At 40.0% G+C, this 18,673-nt stretch overlaps 1 protein-coding gene across 1 annotated transcript in view; it reads left to right on the top strand.

The window, feature by feature from the left end:
• LOC130193872 (ephrin type-B receptor 1-like) overlaps positions 1-18,673 on the top strand; it is a 103,501-nt gene that overhangs the window by 40,211 nt on the left and 44,617 nt on the right. Inside the window, exon 6 of the mRNA XM_056414673.1 lies at positions 12,345-12,500. Coding sequence (XP_056270648.1) covers positions 12,345-12,500 — 156 coding nt within the window. The remainder of the gene's footprint in view (positions 1-12,344; positions 12,501-18,673) is intronic.

The raw sequence follows: 18,673 nt of genomic DNA, 5'->3' as shown, positions 1-18,673 counted from the left end.
TCCGGAGACCGCACACTTTGGTCCTCCTTTCCTTTCCTTGATGGAGGAAGCACAGAGCCACTCCTTCAAGAGGCAAATTCAATCAGAGCATTTTGCTAAAAAGGAACCTCAATTATAAAAAAAAAAGCTTCCCGTGGCTTCAGCTTTACAACGATTCACCGTAAACGGACTGATCCCGGATCAGGGGGATTGGTTCTCCGTCTGCACACATCTATTTGAACCTTTAATTGGAAAAGTGCTTCACCTGTCCCCAAATTCCTGATCGTTGCCGACCTTTATGATACTTTTGATGCAACATATGTGTATAGTGTTTATCATTTTTATTGTTGTTTATTTGTTACGCCCTTGGTGTGTAACGGCCAGGTGGATAATCAAATTACGTTAGTAAACATATCGGAGGCAGATAGCCACTTTGTCAGATTTTTTTTTATTCTATAAAAATGGTACATATTGTTCTTGTTTAACAAGATTCACATTGAGTGTTTGTAGTTTAAAATCCAGAGACACAAAGTGAGAGAGAGGGGGAGAGAGAGAGAGAGAGAGGGAGAGAGAGAGAGGAGAGAGAGAGGGAGAGAGAGAGAGAGGGAGAGAGAGGGAGAGAGGAGGGAGAGAGAGAGAGAGAGAGGGGGAGAGAGAGGGGGAGAGAGGGAGAGAGAGAGAGAGGAGAGAGAGAGAGAGGGGAGAGGGAGAGAGAGAGAGGGAGAGAGAGAGGGAGGGAGAGAGGGAGAGAGAGAGAGGGAGAGAGGGAGGGAGGGAGAGAGAGGGGAGAGAGAGGGGGAGAGAGAGAGAGAGAGAGAGGGAGGGAGAGAGAGGGAGGGAGAGAGAGAGGGGGAGAGAGGAGAGAGGGAGAGAGAGACCTCTAACGGAGAGAGCGAGGGAGCAAGACTCGTTGCCATGGTGACGCCCCGTGCATATGAGCGAGGGTTGTTGAATAAATGACCTCGACGAGCCGGATTACAAATTTAAATAGATCTTCTTTTAAAAGGTGCAAATCATTGGAGCTCCTGGAGAGACGACTTCAAAGAAAGGTCTGAATATGAAGGAAGTTAACGGGAAGGGAGGGCGAGGAGGGAGGAGCGAAGGTGTGTCTGGGAGAAACATATAGCCGAAGAGAATTTGAATCTGCGAGATAAAATAATGGATTGAATTTCAACCCGTCCGTACGCACACTTTTCCGTTCTCTGCCCTTTCACAGCTTTTTTAAAAAACTTTTTCGACGAAATATATTTTGGACTCCATTTATATGACAGTTGAGAGACGACAGGAGAGAAATGGATCAAACTGGTGACGCTGCAGCTCGTGGTCGGCATCCTGAACCCTGAAGCTGCAGCTGCACCCCACAGATTTGGACTATTGACATTGACTAGATCGCCTATTAAAGTCCATCCTGGAGAGGGATCCTCCTCTGTTGCTCTTATGAAGGGTTCTTCACCTTTTTTTCCCCGTAATTTTTTTTCTTCTTCTATTTCTTGGGAGTTTTTCCTAATCCGATGTGAGGTCAAAGGTCAGGGATGTGCTGTGTACAGATAGAAAAGCCAGCAAATGTGCAATTTGTGATATTGGGCGATATAAAATAAACTGAATTGAAATTAAAGTTGCTCGGTTGAGGTAATCAGTAATCGGCAATCGGTTGCTGTTTTTTAGTTTTTTTAGAGCAATATTATTATTCCCTTGAAGTCTTTCAGGTGTACAAAAGTCTTAATATCCACTCTCATTTGGCTTCGTGTTTTGGACTCTCCCAACTCCCGAGGGAAATATCCGACTCTAGCTCGTAAACACTCGTCTAGGTTCACCGGCGAGTCGCTCGCGGTCGTACTGTTAGAACGCACGGGGCCCCTGGAGCTGAGCGTGGGGATTGGATCCCGCTTATTGGTTCAGCTCCTCATCGATACTCTTATTGGTTCTGTTTGACTATTTTGTGTGTGGGGGGGGGGGGGGGGGGGAGAATCAATAAGCAATGTTGAAATAACTCGCCATCGTTCGCTATGCTGTGTCAATGCCGACAACACATGGAAATGCCTCAATAAACGGATCAAATACACAATGTTCTCAGCAGCGAAGGGTTAAATAAAGGTGAGACTGAACCAGAAACAGTCAAATTTTTAGCCAGACAGAGAAACGATGAGGAGGAAGTTGATAGTTACTACGAGCTTGATGGCGTCCTGCAACACGATTCAATTCAGTTTATTTTATATCGCCCAATATCACAAATTACGAATTTAGACGGCTTTACAGTCTCGTGGCATTTTCTTTCATTGTCGTTTATTCCATCCACAACAAATATGCTTCCATAAAACTACACAAATTATTATTTTTCCATGAACTGATATTAAGTATAATTTTTTTTAAATATTTCTTTTTAAACTAATACCTCTAGAATGGTGCTCTTCAAACAGTTGATGTTAAACAGTGCTACACTATTGTGTACCAGAGGCGTATTTTAATCAATGTTTTTTATTTTATTTTTACTGTTGTTGTCGTCTCGAGTATTTTTCATTCGGTCTGTGAATCTATGCAGCAAAAAAAAAAAAGCATCGAAAATATTTTTCAGAATGTCCATTTTTCTGGACGTATTCCAAACGTGCGCTATAGTGGAGCACGGAGGCTCCGGAGACCGCACACGTTGGTCCTCCTTTCCTTTCCTTGATGAAGGAAGCACAGAGCCACTCCTTCAAGAGGCAAATTCAATCAGAGCATTTTGCTAAAAAGGAACCTCAATTATAAAAAAAAAGAAGCTTCCCGTGGCTTCAGCTTTACAACGATTCACCGTAAACGGACTGATCCCGGATCAGGGGGATTGGTTCTCCGTCTGCACACATCTATTTTGAACCTTTAATTGGAAACGTGCTGCACCTGTCCCCAAATTCCCGATCGTTGCCGACCTTTATGATACTTTTGATGCAACATATGTGTATAGTGTTTATCATTTTTATTGTTGTTTATTTGTTACGCCCTTGGTGTGTAACGGCCAGGTGGATAATCAAATTACGTTAGTAAACATATCGGAGGCAGATAGCCACTTTGTCAGATTTTTTTTTATTCTATAAAAATGGTACATATTGTTCTTGTAACATTGAGTGTTTGTAGTTTAAAATCCAGAGACACAAAGTGAGAGAGAGGGGGAGAGAGAGAGAGAGAGAGAGAGGGGGAGAGGGAGAGAGAGAGAGAGGGAGAAAGAGAGAGGGGAGAGAGGGAGAGGAGGAGAGAGAGAGAGAGAAGAGAGAGGGGTGAGAGGGAGAGAGAGAGAGAGGGAGAAAGAGAGAAAGGGAGAGGAGAGAGATAGAGAGGAGATAGAGAGGGAGGGAGAGAGAGGAGAGAGAGAGAGGAGAGAGGAGGAGGGAGGAGAGAGAGGGAGAGAGAGAGAGGGGAGGGAGAGGGAGAGAGAGGGGGAGAGAGAGGAAGAGAGGGAGAGAGAGCGAGAGGGGGAGAAAGAGAGAGGGGGGGAGAGAGAGACCTCTAACGGAGAGAGCGAGGGAGCAAGACTCGTTGCCATGGTGACGCCCCGTGCATATGAGCGAGGGTTGTTGAATAAATGACCTCGACGAGCCGGATTACAAATTTAAATAGATCTTCTTTTAAAAGGTGCAAATCATTGGAGCTCCTGGAGAGACGACTTCAAAGAAAGGTCTGAATATGAAGGAAGTTAACGGGAAGGGAGGGCGAGGAGGAGGCGAAGGTGTGTCTGGGAGAAACATATAGTCAAGAGAATTTGAATCTACGAGATAAAATAATGGATTGAATTTCAACCCGTCCGTACGCACACTTTTCCGTTCTCTGCCCTTTCACAGCTTTTAAAAACTTTTCGACGAAATATATTTTGGACTCCATTTATATGACAGTTGAGAGACGACAGGAGAGAAATGGATCAAACTGGTGACGCTGCAGCTCGTGGTCGGCATCCTGAACCCTGAAGCTGCAGCTGCACCCCACAGATTTGGACTATTGACATTGACTAGATCGCCTATTAAAGTCCATCCTGGAGAGGATCCTCCTCTGTTGCTCTTATGAAGGGTTCTTCACCTTTTTTTCCCCGTAATTTTTTTTCTTCTTCTATTTCTTGGGAGTTTTTCCTAATCCGATGTGAGGTCAAAGGTCAGGGATGTGCTGTGTACAGATAGAAAAGCCAGCAAATGTGCAATTTGTGATATTGGGCGATATAAAATAAACTGAATTGAAATTAAAGTTGCTCGGTTGAGGTAATCAGTAATCGGCAATCGGTTGCTGTTTTTTAGTTTTTTTAGAGCAATATTATTATTCCCTTGAAGTCTTTCAGGTGTACAAAAGTCTTAATATCCACTCTCATTTGGCTTCGTGTTTTGGACTCTCCCAACTCCCGAGGGAAATATCCGACTCTAGCTCGTAAACACTCGTCTAGGTTCACCGGCGAGTCGCTCGCGGTCGTACTGTTAGAACGCACGGGGCCCCTGGAGCTGAGCGTGGGGATTGGATCCCGCTTATTGGTTCAGCTCCTCATCGATACTCTTATTGGTTCTGTTTGACTATTTTGTGGGGGGGGTGAAGAATCAATAAGCAATGTTGAAATAACTCGCCATCGTTCGCTATGCTGTGTCAATGCCGACAACACATGGAAATGCCTCAATAAACGGATCAAATACACAATGTTCTCAGCAGCGAAGGGTTAAATAAAGGTGAGACTGAACCAGAAACAGTCAAATTTTTAGCCAGACAGAGAAACGATGAGGAGGAAGTTGATAGTTACTACGAGCTTGATGGCGTCCTGCAACACGATTCAATTCAGTTTATTTTATATCGCCCAATATCACAAATTACGAATTTAGACGGCTTTACAGTCTGTACGCACACGACATCCCTGACCTTTGACCTCACATCGGATCAGGAAAAACTCCCAAGAAATGGAAAGAAGAAAAAAAATTCACGGGGGGAAAAAAAAGTGAAGAACCCTTCAGGCGAGCAACAGAGGAGGATCCCTCTCCAGGATGGAGAGAACAATAGATGTCATGTGACCAGAATGAAGCGTTACAGAGTTATAACACATTCAGTGAACATGACAGAGTGTGTGAATAGTTCGTAGTAGGCGTGGACCACGATCCAGACCTCCACGATCCATGAGACAGGTGGAGGTAGAGAGGGGGGGAGGGGCATCAGACACAGCCAGGTCCAATGAGACGTGGAGTCTCGAAGACTCCGGGGGAGTGGATGTGGACTCGTTTCTTCCAGCTCTGTGGTTCACGAACAATGAAATATGCAGAAAAAAAACAAGTGAAAAAAAAAGGGGCCAGAGCACAGCATCCGCCATACGTCAACGTTAAAACACGAGCGTCAGGAATAAACGAGACGGCGTTCCAGGAACGGGAACACAGAAGGCGTGGTGTTGAGAGGGAAGAATTAACAAACTGTATTTTCTTTTGTTCCCCTTTTCTTATTATTAATTTCTCGGTCCTCTCTCTGGTCAGCGTGTCTTTGGTTCGTCTCGGTCGCCCGACCCCGAAACCCTTTCAACGTTCGATGAAGTGACACTCGGAGGCTCTCAGCTCGCCGGCAATCCGTCTCATTTACCTCTTCCCCTCCGTTCGAGTTCATCCTCCGGGCTCTAGTTTGCGTACGGACTCTCGGGAAAGCCTTCGTCCTCCTCCTCATCCTCCTCCTCCTCGTCTCCCGCCGCCATAAATCTGTGTGAAAATTTGCATTTTTGGGTCTTAAAGCATCTGAAGAAGCATCTCCGAGATGAAGGGAACATTCATTACAGGCGAGTAGGGCTGCAACCATGGACGGATTAAGAAACCACGGGCCCCTGGGCCTGGACGTGTCAAGGCCCCCCCCCCCACCCGCAAAAAAAATGAAGTAAAAAAAAAAAATTTGAAATTTTTATTTATTTTTAATATCAATTTTTTTTTAAACATCGCTAACAAAACAGTCCGTATGGAACAACGATACCGGAGCTGAGCAGACAACATAACGCGAATTATATGACCATGACATGAATGACTTAAGCCTAGCATATACCGGCTATGGCGCATCGTGTCACATCTATGTGTACAGATTGTAAAGCACTCCGAGACAAATTTGTAATTTGTGAAATTGGGCTATACAAATAAACTGAATTGAATTGAATCATATCAATACAAAGTTAACTAGAATGGGCACTCGGTAGAGCGCATACCTTCGCATATCACAAGCTTGGGCATTGAATTATGAACATTTTGGCATTAGTTGCATGCCAATTGGACAAAAATGTATCGTGCTATGGTAAAAAAAAAGATGTTGACCTTTCCATGACCTTGACCTTGACCTTTGACCCGATTGATCCCAAAATCTAATCAAATGGTCCCTGGTTAATAACCAATCATCCCACCAAATGTCATGCGATCCAAGAAGATTTGACCTGTTCATGACCTTTGACCTTGACCTTTGACCCGATTGATCCCAAAATCTAATCAACTGGTCCCCGGATAATAACCAATCATCCCACCAAATTTCATGCGATTTGGTTCAATACTTTTTGAGTTCTGCGAATAACACGCATACAAATAAATAAATAAATAAATAAATACACGGCGATTAAAACATAACCTTCCGCATTTTCAATGCGAAGGTAATAACAGCTACTTCACGCAGAGGCTCTAGCTTAGGGGCCCCCTGAGCTCATGGGCCCCTGGTGCCGGTAGGCTCGTTCGGTAATCCATCCCTCAGTAGGACTATTGGGGCCTTGTTACTGACATGAATGACTTAAGCCCAGCATATACCGGCTACGGCGCATCGTGTCATATCATCATATTCATATCAATACAATGTTAATCACAGCGACGTCACACGCGGAGGCTCAGGCCCAGGGGCCCCCTGAGCTCATGGGCCCCTGGGCCTGGGCCCGGTAGGCCAGTTGGTTAATCCATCCCTGGCTGCAACTAACGATTATTTTGATAATCGATTAATCTGTTGATTATTTTTTCGATTAATCGATTAATCGGATTTTAATTTTTTTTTAATTTTCAACCCTTTATTCAAAACAGGGTTCGTACGGTCATGGAAAACCTGGAAAAGTCATGGAGTTTTTAAATGGCTATTTCTAGGCCTAGAAAAGTAATTAATTAGTCATTTTTGGAAAAGTAATGCAAATTTGTTATATTCAAATATTAATTTAAACGGAATATATACGGTATGCTTTGGAATTCTCATTGTTCGTTTAAATACAACATCTTCTCACTTGTTCATGTATACACCGAGTTTTCACAAAATGTTTAATCATGGAAATTTGGTTTACATTCCTGGAAAGGTCCTGGAGATCCACTGGTCATGTGGATGAACCCTGTTCACTGGTCAGCATGTGGATGAACCCTGTTCATTGGTCATGTGTATGAACCCTGTCATAAACAGACTGACAGCGGTTTATTCTCCTGAGTTGGCTATTTATGGGTTCAACGCCTCATACGGTGAGGGGGCGGGGCTTATCTCCGTTGCCTTTCTCCGTGGAAAAATATTGTCCGCCATCCGCCACGGAAAAATAACCACTTTTCTACGTTATACTGCTTGTGGAAATGCCACACACGTGGTAACATCTAGCACCCTGGTGTCTGGATTCATGACATCACCCGTAGGCGCACTCAGCTCCGTGAATGTCACTCCGACGACGTAAATGACTTCCGCTTCCAGCGTCACGAGGGCAGCAGCAGCCAATTAGATTCACTAACGGAGGAGCAGCTCAGCGCTGATTGGCTCTCACAACGCAACATTATGGTCTGTCCTCTCTCCGCTCCGCTCTGGTTTCTCCTGCGCCGCTCTGCGCTCAACTCAACTTTTTTTATACTCCGCGATTTATTGAGCGCCGTAATAATCGCGCGACACAACGAATCGATAATGAAATTCGTTGCCAACTATTTTAATAATCGATTTTTATCGATTTTATCGATTCGTTGTTGCAGCCCTACAGGCGAGGAAGAAGCTCGAGATTAATCGAACCTGGAAACGACATGAAAAAACTCATTTGGGTTTTCTCCCTCAGACTTTTTGGCACAGCTTTAATTTATGTCTCATTCTGCTTTCTATTTTACTTGTTGTCATAATTACCTTTGCATTGAAAATGCGGAATTTTATGTTTTGATCGCCGTGCATTTATTTATTTATTTGTATTCGTGTTACTCGCATAACTCAAAAAGTATTAAACCGAATCGCATGAAATTTGGTGGGATGATTGCTTATTATCCGGGGGCCATTTGCTTAGATTTTGGGATCGATTGGGTCAAAGGTCAATGTCAAGGTCATGAAAAGGTCAACATCTTTTTACCATAGCACGGTCAATTTGTGTCCAATTGGCATGCAACTAATGGCAAAATGTTCATAATGCCCAATCTTGTGATATGCGAAGGTATGCGCTCTACCGAGTGCCCGTTCTAGTTTTGATTGTGTTTTTCAAAAAGGCGCTTGTGTTAATTAAAAGCAGGTGTCCACTGGGAGGCAGCGTGCTCTCACTCTTAATGTGATATATTTAACTTTAAGGTGTTTGACCAATGTTGCATTTAATTTGTTCAGTGGATCATTTTTTTTAAACGCTTTTGCTTCTAAACTAGACGGAGGAGGTTTATTTCTAACGTGTGAGTCACACAGTTGGCTGTGAGGTGGCTGTGCATCTTCACAAATTAGAGCTATTATCATAATGCCTCAGACAAGAAAACGCATTACGAAGTAATCTAGCCTGAGTAGATGAGCGGTTGCTGTTTCTTGTTTGTTTTTCTACTCGAGCTTTAAACGGAAATTGATTGATTTTCAAGCTTTTTCTCCTGAAAGCTGTGTTTTTTATTCATTATTTGTAAACTGTTTAGGCTCGAAAAACAGTTATTGTGATCTGGAGAGACCCTCGAGAGAAAAAAGGTGAAATAAATATTACCAGAAAACCTCCTTGAGGCAAGAGAGACACGAGTGTAATTTATCCGCCGCACTTTTACTAACAGTGGAGACGGATGGATACGTTGAATCGAAAACACACGATAAGCCGCGTTTGTGACATTTATATTCAGACAAAGGTCTAGTTACAGAAAGAATGAATGCCAAAAAATGAAAAATTCTACTTTCAGCAGAGCAGCTGGGTATGATGCACATGTGAAGGTAGGTCTGTGTCTTTATTGGCAAGAAGAAAAAAGGTTTTGATAACAAATTTTGCCTTTGTAAGTTAATTAATTGTTAGTTTTGCTGATGAAACTAGAATTTGTTGCTGCAAATCAAAAACTTTTCCCCTCAAAATAAAAACTTTTTCCCTCCAAAATAAAAACTTTTGCTCTCTAAAAAAAACTTTTGCTCTCAAAATGAAATAAAAAAATATGCTCACTAAATAAAAACGTTTGCCCTAAAAATAAAAACATTTGCTCTAAAAATAAAAAGTTCTTTTAAAATAAAAACATTTGCTCTCAAAATATTATTTTTTTATCTAAAAATAAAAACGTTTGCTTTAAAAATAAAAACTTTTGATCTAAAAAATAAAAACTTTTGATCTAAAAACAACAACTTTTGCTCCCAATTAAAAACGTTGGCTCTCAAAATTAAAACTTTTGATCTAAAAATAAAAACTTTTGCTCAAAAAATAAAAATGTTGGCTCTCAAAATAAAAACTTTTGCTCAAAAAATAAAAATGTTGGCTCTCAAAATAAAAACTTGATCTAAAAATAAAAACTTTTGCTCAAAAAATAATAACCATTGCTCTCAAAATAAAAAAATATGCTCTCTAAATAAAAACATTTGCCCTCAATGGAAAACGTTTGCCCTCAAAATAATAAACTTGTCTTTTAAAATAAAAACGTTTACTCTCAAAATAAAAACTTTTGATCTAAGAATAAAAACTTTTGCTTTCAAAATAAAAACTTTTGCTCTCAAAATAAAAACATTTGCTCTCAAAATAAAAACAATATGCTCTCTAAATAAAAACGTTTGCTCTCAATTGAAAACCTTTGACCTCAAAATAAAAATGTTGCTCTCAAAATAAAAACATAAGCTAATTCTAGTATCATCAGCAAAACTAACAATTAATCTACTTACAAACAAGAAATTGACTCTCGAAACCTTTTTTTATTTGTTTGCGTCATAAAAACACAAATCTACCTTCATAAACCCACATGGGGGGAACATCTCAGGAACGTTGTGCTCCCGGTCTAAACCCACAGGAAGTGATGTGTGCACCGGCAGTTCTGAGAAGAAAGTGCAGTAATAGTGATGAGTCAGACCTTTTTAAAGTATTTCCTTTTTTTTAATTCTGCTCATTCCCTGAAGAGTTCCCCAAAAAGAGGAAGCAACGCAGAGCGCCGAGTTAAAGCGGACGCTAGCGTTCCGAAGCTCAGACGGCGTGAGGTTATTGCGCAACAGATGGGCGTTAAATGCACACGCTCCGCTGGAGATGGCTATAAAGCCTCCGATCTCTTGTGGAATTGGGGAAAGCGGTTCTTCCTCAGAGACCTGCTGGCGTCTACGTTTAATGGCCTGGAAGGGCGAGGAAGGGCGAGGAAGGGCCTTCACACAGCCTGCTGAACACCGGAGAGCAGACGCAGCCTCCGTTACGGTGGAGTGGAGTTCCGTCGCTGTTATCCCAGATGGGGGAATCTTGATTTGCCATCAGGTGCACAAGATGCAGAACAAAAGATGAAAACAACAACAACTAGAATGGGCACTCGGTAGAGCGCATACCTTCGCATATCACAAGATTGGGCATTGAATTATGAACATTTTGGCATTAGTTGCATGCCAATTGGATAAAAATGTACCATGCTATGGTAAAAAGAAGATTTTGACCTATCCATGACCTTGACCTTTGACCCGATTGATCCCAAAATCTAATCAAATGGTCCCCGTATAATAACCAATCATCCCACCAAATTTCATGCGATTCAAGAAGATGTTGACCTTTCCATGACCTTGACCTTTGACCCGATCGATCCCAAAATCTAACCAAATGGTCCCCGGATAATAACCAATCATCCCACCAAATTTCATGCGATTCGGTTTAAAACTTTTTTTGTTATGCTAGTAACACGCATACAAATAAATAAATAAATACACGGCGATCAAAACATAACCTTCCGCATTTTCAATGCGAAGGAAACAACAACAACATGTTTCATGCTCCCGTCCATAAAGGTTCACACAAGCATGCTGTACGCTCAGAACCAGATGCTTTTTTTCATGACAACTAACCCTTATTTTGATCATCTGTTCATCTTGGAATTTTTTTCCCTGATTATTTAGTTCACCGTAAATATCGTTAGTGAAAGATTCTCATTCAGATTTTCGGGATCACATACGTGTCATTTGACGGTTACACGTATACGCTCTCGTCCTACATACATGTACTTTACATCTATTTTAAAAAAGACATTGAAGACAACGAAATAGCAACATGTATGAACACTAACAACAACAACAACAGTGGCAATGAATTGGGGATGTTGGTGCAGGTGGATGTGCTTCATGTCACCAAGAACAATGACATTAATATGAATAAGTATAAACAACTCTGACCCAGTTAAGAAATAACCAGAGAAATTAAACTCATCGCCGGTGGAGATAATCAGTGTGACACTGTGGACACACTCCACATGTGTGTTTGTGTGTGTCTTGTTGAGGTAATAATAATAATAAAAATAATAATAATGTATTTAATTCATATAACGCTTATGAAGACACTTTCATCACATAATTAAAACATCCTAAACAAGAGTCACTAAAATGACCATAAAACCCATAAATGAAAACAATGAGAACATAGAGCACACGATCACAGATTAAAAGTAGTTCTGAACAGGAACTATTTATATTACTTTATTTTGAAGAAGTTGTAAACATTCTAAAAATTTAAATAAAGTGTTTTTGAAAGAAAAATCAAAAATGTAATCTCTCTCCATCTCTCTCTCTCTCTTGTTCTCTCTCGCTCTCTCTCTCTCTCTCTTCTCTCTCATTCTCTCTCTCTCTATCTTTCTTTCTCGCTTGCTCTCTCTTATTGTCGCTCTCTCGCTTTCTCTCTCTCTCTCGCTCTTTCTCGCTCTTAACTCTCTCGCTCTCTTGCTGGCTCTATCTCTCCCACTCCCCTCTCTCTCTCTCATTCTCTCTTGTTCTCTCTCTCTCATTCTCTCTTGTTCTCTCTCTCTCGCTCTCTATCTTTCTTTCTCGCTTGCTCTCTCTTATTGTCGCTCTCTCGCTTTCCCTCTCTCTCTCGCTCTTAAATATCTCGCTCTCTTGCTCGCGCTCTCTCTCTCCCACTCCCCTCTCATTCTCTCTTGTTCTCTCTCTTGTTCTCTCTCTCTCGCTCTCTCTCTTTCTTTCTCGCTTGCTCTCTCTCATTGCCGCTCTCTCTCTCTCTCTCCCCCCTCTCTCTCTCTCCATCCCTCTAGCCTGCCCTCAGGGCACCTTCAAGTCCTTCCAGGGGGTGGGGCTGTGCCAGCAGTGTCCGCTCAACAGCCGCTCCACCATCGAGGCCGCCACGGTGTGCGGCTGCCGCGCCGGCTACTACCGCGGCGACATGGACAAGGCGGGGGACGTGTGCACCAGTGAGTCCAGCAAGCGCACACAAAACACACAAACACACATGCCATAATGGGGGGGGGCGAGGCCGGTTCAGCGACATCACCGACGATCCAATAGATCTCAATATTGAATTAAAGGCCAATACCTGCTTTTGATTTATTATTCCGACGCTTTAATTGTTCATGCGCCTCCGTTCGGAGCCGGCGCGCCCGCAATGTTCCCGGCTCTCGTTCGGGGATTTGGGGAGCGAGTAAGTAATAACGCTGCCGCGCTCCTCGGGCTCTCCGCTGGCGTGAATATGTGTCGAGTGTGTCAACGAGGCGATATTGCCATGCGAGGCGCGGAGTCTGGAAGAGAAGAGGGAAAAAACCGCTGCCTCTCCTTTTCCGCAGAGAGATGGTGTAAGTAGGTTGAGACATGAATCATTTTGGACTGTCTCTGTAGCTCGTCTCAAACTGTGAGTGTGTGTGTGTGTGTGTGTCTGGGTTTGTTCATGCACTGGTGACCTGAATAAAAACTTCATATTTCGTCGAGGCTATAAAAAGCTCCGGCTCATTCACGGGCGGATATGTTTTGGACTTTTTTACATTTCATGAATGAATTTGCAACATACTGCCAGAAGAATAAACAAAAAGTAACTGGAAATAACTGGAAAAACATGTGCAATATTAATTATGACGGTGAATATTGGCATGGATTGGCTAAAAATGATATAATGACAGCGTGTTTGGTTATTAGCCAGAATTAAGACATTAGGATTAACAACGGGGCCCCTCAGGGACCACATTCGGCCCTTTCCTTTATTTCAGCCACACGTTGAAGCCCAGACACGACTAGTTTGGAATTATTTTTATTTTTATTGATCTCTCTTTGTTAACTAAATACTATAGTCCTACTTCTTCCACACAGTTTGGATGAAATCGGGGAAATGTGGGTTTATGCAAATTATTTTAAAAATTACGCTACCGTTCAAAAGTTTGACAATTTTGTGTTTTCCATGAAAACTCTCACTTTTATTTCTCAAATTAATTGCAAAATGAATAGAAAATATAGTCAAGACATTGGCAAGGTTAGAAACAATGATTATTATTTTAAATATTAATGTTGTAGTTCAAACTTGTGGCTTAAAGGAAGGCCAGTTTTATAGCTTCTCTCACCAGCATAACTGTTTTCAGCTGCGCTCACATAAAAAGGGTTTTCAACGGTTTTCTACCCCTCCGTTAGTCTTCTAAGGCGATAACACAATGTACCACTAGAACACTGGAGATGGGCCTCTATACAACTATGTAGAGACTTCATTAAACACCAGAGAATAGTAATTTACTACATTCACTATGTAGAGAGAGTAATTCTGATTAATGTAATGTTATCTTCAACGGAAAAAAACAGTGCTTTTTTCTGAATAATAAGGATATTTCTAAGTGACCTCAAACTTTTGAGCGGTAGTGTAAATATTAGAATAGAAATTATGATTCTTATGCCGCATTCACAACAAAAGCGTTGGGAATTGTGAGTCTACGGGTGATTTTATGTATAAATATATATATATATATGATATTAATGTTATGAAGCCAAACAAACAAAAAATAAACAAACACGAGGGCGTTTGATGTTCCGACATTTGTGGGACGTCCTCAACACGTATAAAGCAGAAATAGTGGTTATTTATTCCATGGTGGAATATTCACAACGGTTTAGGTGTGAACGCAGCTTTAATGTGAACTTCAGAGCATCTTTGATTTAACCCTTGTGTTGCCTTCGGGTCATTTTGACCCGATTCAATATTTAACCATCCTGTCGCCTTCGGGTCAATTTGACCCGATTCAATGTTTAATGTCGGTGTTCTTTCGGGAGTCAACAAACAAACATAAAGTACCTCACACTTAAACTTGGAAAACAATATTAATTCTAATAATTTTCTGGAGATTTTAATAGCTGGGGTCATATTGACCTCAAGGGTAAAATATGTTAGTAAATATAAAGGTAACAGGAGGGTTAAACATTGAATCGGGTCATATTGACCCAAAGGCGACAGGAGGGTGAAACATTGAATCGGGTCAAATTGACCCGAAGGCAACACAAGGGTTAAAGGACTCAAAGATTAGAGGGACGAAAAAGAGATATCTTGTATTTTATACAAGGGGCATTAAGTGACTGCTCGTCATCTATTTTTCATTCTTTCTGTTTTTATTGGGGACTGCAAAAAAAAGTTAACTTTAACTGTTTTCACTTCCTCGTGTTTTGGGGTAAACTCCTGGACTCACTTCCTGCCACACATCTGTGTCGGGTCACCGGACCCGATTACGCACCTGAAGCCGATGTTTTGAGGCACTCTTACTCCAGTTTGATTGACATCTTCCTCTCCACTCCATATGAATTCAAACCAAGAGCTCAAATGCATCCGAGGGGAAGTGTGAACACATAATGAGAGTCATACAGAATTCGATGTTGTTTATAATGATCCATGATAACAACATCCATATGGGAAAATACATTATGTCATTTGGTCAGTCGGTACGGAAAGTATTCAGACCCCTTTAAGATGTTCACTCTTTGTTTCATTGCATCCATTTGCTAAAATCAAAAAAGTTCATTTTATTTCTCATTAATGTTCACTCACAGAAAAAAACTAATGTTGACATTTTTCCAAATAGATTAAAAAAGAAGGGTGCTTCTACTCAATACTGAGCAAAGGGTCTGAATACTTATGACCATGTGATATTTCAGTTTTTCTTTTTTAATAAATTTGTGCAAATTTATACATTTCTGTTTTTTTCTGTCAAAATGGGTTTCATAGTGAACATTAATGAGAAATAAAATGAACTTTTTTGATTTTAGCAAATGGCTGCAATGAAACAAAGAGTGAACATTTAAAGGGGTCTGAATACTTTCCATACCCACTGTATGTATTCCAGTTCAGAGGAATTAAAGGTGGTATTATCATTATATATTCGTATATTTTCGGGGCTACATGCTGCAATATTTACAATTTGTTGTTGTTTTTTCTCCGTTATTTGCAATCAAACCATCTCAATAATGACCCTGTGTTGCAGTATATCACAGAGGGAACATAAAGGGTTTTTACCTCAGTGGTTATGGAACAATTTCTGAGTTTTTCCTATTCTGACAACAGAGGAATGGCATGAAAAGCCTCAGCTCGACCGAGCGGCAGCAGCATGTCCTCAAATTGATGCTGACGGATGAAAGAAATCTACTTTCCCCGAGAAAAGGTGCCGAGCGTCGAGTCGCTTGGCCGACGCAGCTTTGTGAATTAACTTAGTGCGTTCAGTTCAAGGGCGAAAAAAACCAAATCGAGCCACGAGTTTTGTTTTCAAACGTAAGCTCTGGAGAGGAAAAGAGGGAAAACTCTGAAAAAATGTAATGGAAGAGAAAAAAACGTCAACAAGGGAAGAAGCTTCTGTTTATTTTTGATTTTGGTATGAAATCAGATCAGTGAGACGGAAGAGTGAGCGAGAGGCGTGCGCATAGCTGCCTGACGGAAAATCATTCAATCAACTTGCCTCATTGACTGCATAGGTGTGTGTGTGTGTGTGTGTGTGGGTGTGTGTGTGTGTGTGTGTGTGTCAGAGTACAGCTAACCCTCTGAAGTGGAGCGCTTTCTTATTGTTGCAGGAGTTCAAAAGGCCAATTTAAAATGATCAATACTCTTTTTGTGTACTTGTTTTTTTATTTTTTTATGTTTACTGTGTTTGCTGGGAACTCTGTGGATTTCTTACACTGTAAAAAATATTTGTATTTATTTATGTTATTCACATAAAAAATAAGATCTGTGTATATTATATTATAACATCATTTATAACATATCCTCTCAATTATATATTTAATTAAATATTTTATATATAATTAAATATTATATATTTATAAAATATTATTACATAATTTTCATATTATATTACCAAGATTATATATAGGACTATTACAGGACTGTCTCAGAAAATTAGAATATTGTGATAAAGTTCTTTATTTTCTGTAATGCAATTAAAAAAACAAAAATGTCATGCATTCTGGATTCATTACAAATCAACTGAAATATTGCAAGCCTTTTATTCTTTTAATATTGCTGATTATGGCTTACAGCTTAAGAAAACTCTAAAATCCTATCTCATAAAATTTTAATATTTCCTCAGACCAAGTTAAAAAAAAGATTTATAACAGCTGAGTGTTTGTCAAGGCTCAGGAAACCCTTGCAGGTGTTTCGAGTTAATTAGACAATTCAAGTGATTTGTTTAATACCCTACTAGTATACTTTTTCATGATATTCTAATATTTAGAGATAGGATATTTGAGTTTTCTTAAGCTGTAAGCCATAATCAGCAATAAATCAGAATAAAAGGCTTGCAATATTTCAGTTGATTTGTAATGAATCCAGAATGCATGACATTTTTGTTTTTTTAATTGCATTACAGAAAATAAAGAACTTCATCACAATATTCTAATTTTCTGAGACAGTCCTGTATATTACTAGGACTTGTTTTTTATTTTTTTAAGTTTTACTGTGTTTGCTGTGAACTCTGCAGATTTCTTATACTGTAAAAAATATTTGTATTTATTTATGCTATTCAAATAAATAATATGATATGTGTAGATTATATTATATTATAACATAATTTATAACATATATTAAACATTATATATTTAAGAAAATATTATATATTTAATTAAATATTATATATTTCTAACATACTGTATATTATAATATATATTAAATTATATTACTAAGACTATATATAGATCTATTATATGACTAGGACTATAATGCACATGTTTCTTTCTCTGGTACAATTTAGATATTCAACCCGTCACTGACTGTCAGCACTTTGATTCTGTAATACACTCATATTCATACGTCAGACGTTTCTTATGACTGTGATTTAGCATATGCCAAGGTCGAACATGTCTTGTGGATGTGTGTGTGTGTGTCTGCTCTCTGATGAGTGTGTGTGTGTGTGTGTGTGTGTGTGAACAGTGGGGTAGACGTGAACCCGGTTCGACCTTGTGAAAACTCTGAGTTCGCCTGTAACACCCTGAAAGCCAGAGAGTTTCTCCTCAGATCAAAGAGAAGAGCCGACAGGAAAGAGAGAGACAAACCACCGAGACAGAGACGCCGACTGACTGAAGAGTGACAGACACAAATATTATGTGGCTGGTGTGTCACTATCTGACGATTAGAGACAGCCTCGGCTCCATCTTTACAGCGACCGGCTGTCAGTAAAGTAAAAGTAAAGTAATCGGCCTTCAGGTTCACGGTGTCTTACCAGTGGGACTCCAGATGTTATCATTCTGGTATCGGGGGAGGGGGGGGACCTTATGATTGTTTTAAAGATGATTGTCTTCGGCCCACAATGCAGCAACAGTACCATTGCAGGGTTATAACTACATTTAAAATCTGGTGAGTCAATCAATCAAACTTTTATTTTTCAGACTTCAAGATCCAAAATATTAAAATAGAATAAAATACATACAAAAATGACGAGTGAACTACATCGAACTACAAATGCGCTATGAATAGACGCCTGTATCAATGTCTCCACAGCTGGGACAGGTAGCGCGTAAAGAAGTCAACTTTATATTTGATAAAAACATGATCATTTTCATGAGTCATCAACCCGGCAGATACATTTATTCATAATATTTCTTAAAACAGCGTATAAAGAATTAACCCCTGCAGTAATATTCTTTACTTTTACTTTTTTATACAATAATCTATAGAAGATATTCTTCAATAACTAGTGTGAAGTTATAGCAAATCATTAAATTCCAATGTACTCACAACTATAGTAATGTATCTCATTCCACACAACTAATGCTTATTTTAATTATTATTATTTTATTAATTGTTCACATTGGAATTATTTTTTTCGGGCTCTCTCGTTCTCCCTCTCTCCCTCCACCTCTCTCTTTCTCTCTCTCTCTCCCAGCGTGTAAAGTATTAACCCCTGCAGCCTCAAACATTTCACTCGCACTACTCCATCTCGGTCTCTTCAGTAATATTCTTTACTTTTACTTTTTCATACAATAATCTATAGAAGATATTCTTCAATAACGAGTGTGAAGTTATAGCAAATCATTAAATTCCAATGTACTCACAGCTATAGTAATGTATCTCATTCCACACAACTAATGCTTATTTTAATTATTATTATTATTTTATTAATTGTTCATATTGGAATTTTTT

Source organism: Pseudoliparis swirei, chromosome 5, assembly GCF_029220125.1.
Source record: "Pseudoliparis swirei isolate HS2019 ecotype Mariana Trench chromosome 5, NWPU_hadal_v1, whole genome shotgun sequence".
In the NCBI taxonomy this organism is placed as follows: Eukaryota; Metazoa; Chordata; class Actinopteri; order Perciformes; family Liparidae; genus Pseudoliparis; species Pseudoliparis swirei.
This window is presented reverse-complemented; position numbering and strand designations above follow the sequence as displayed.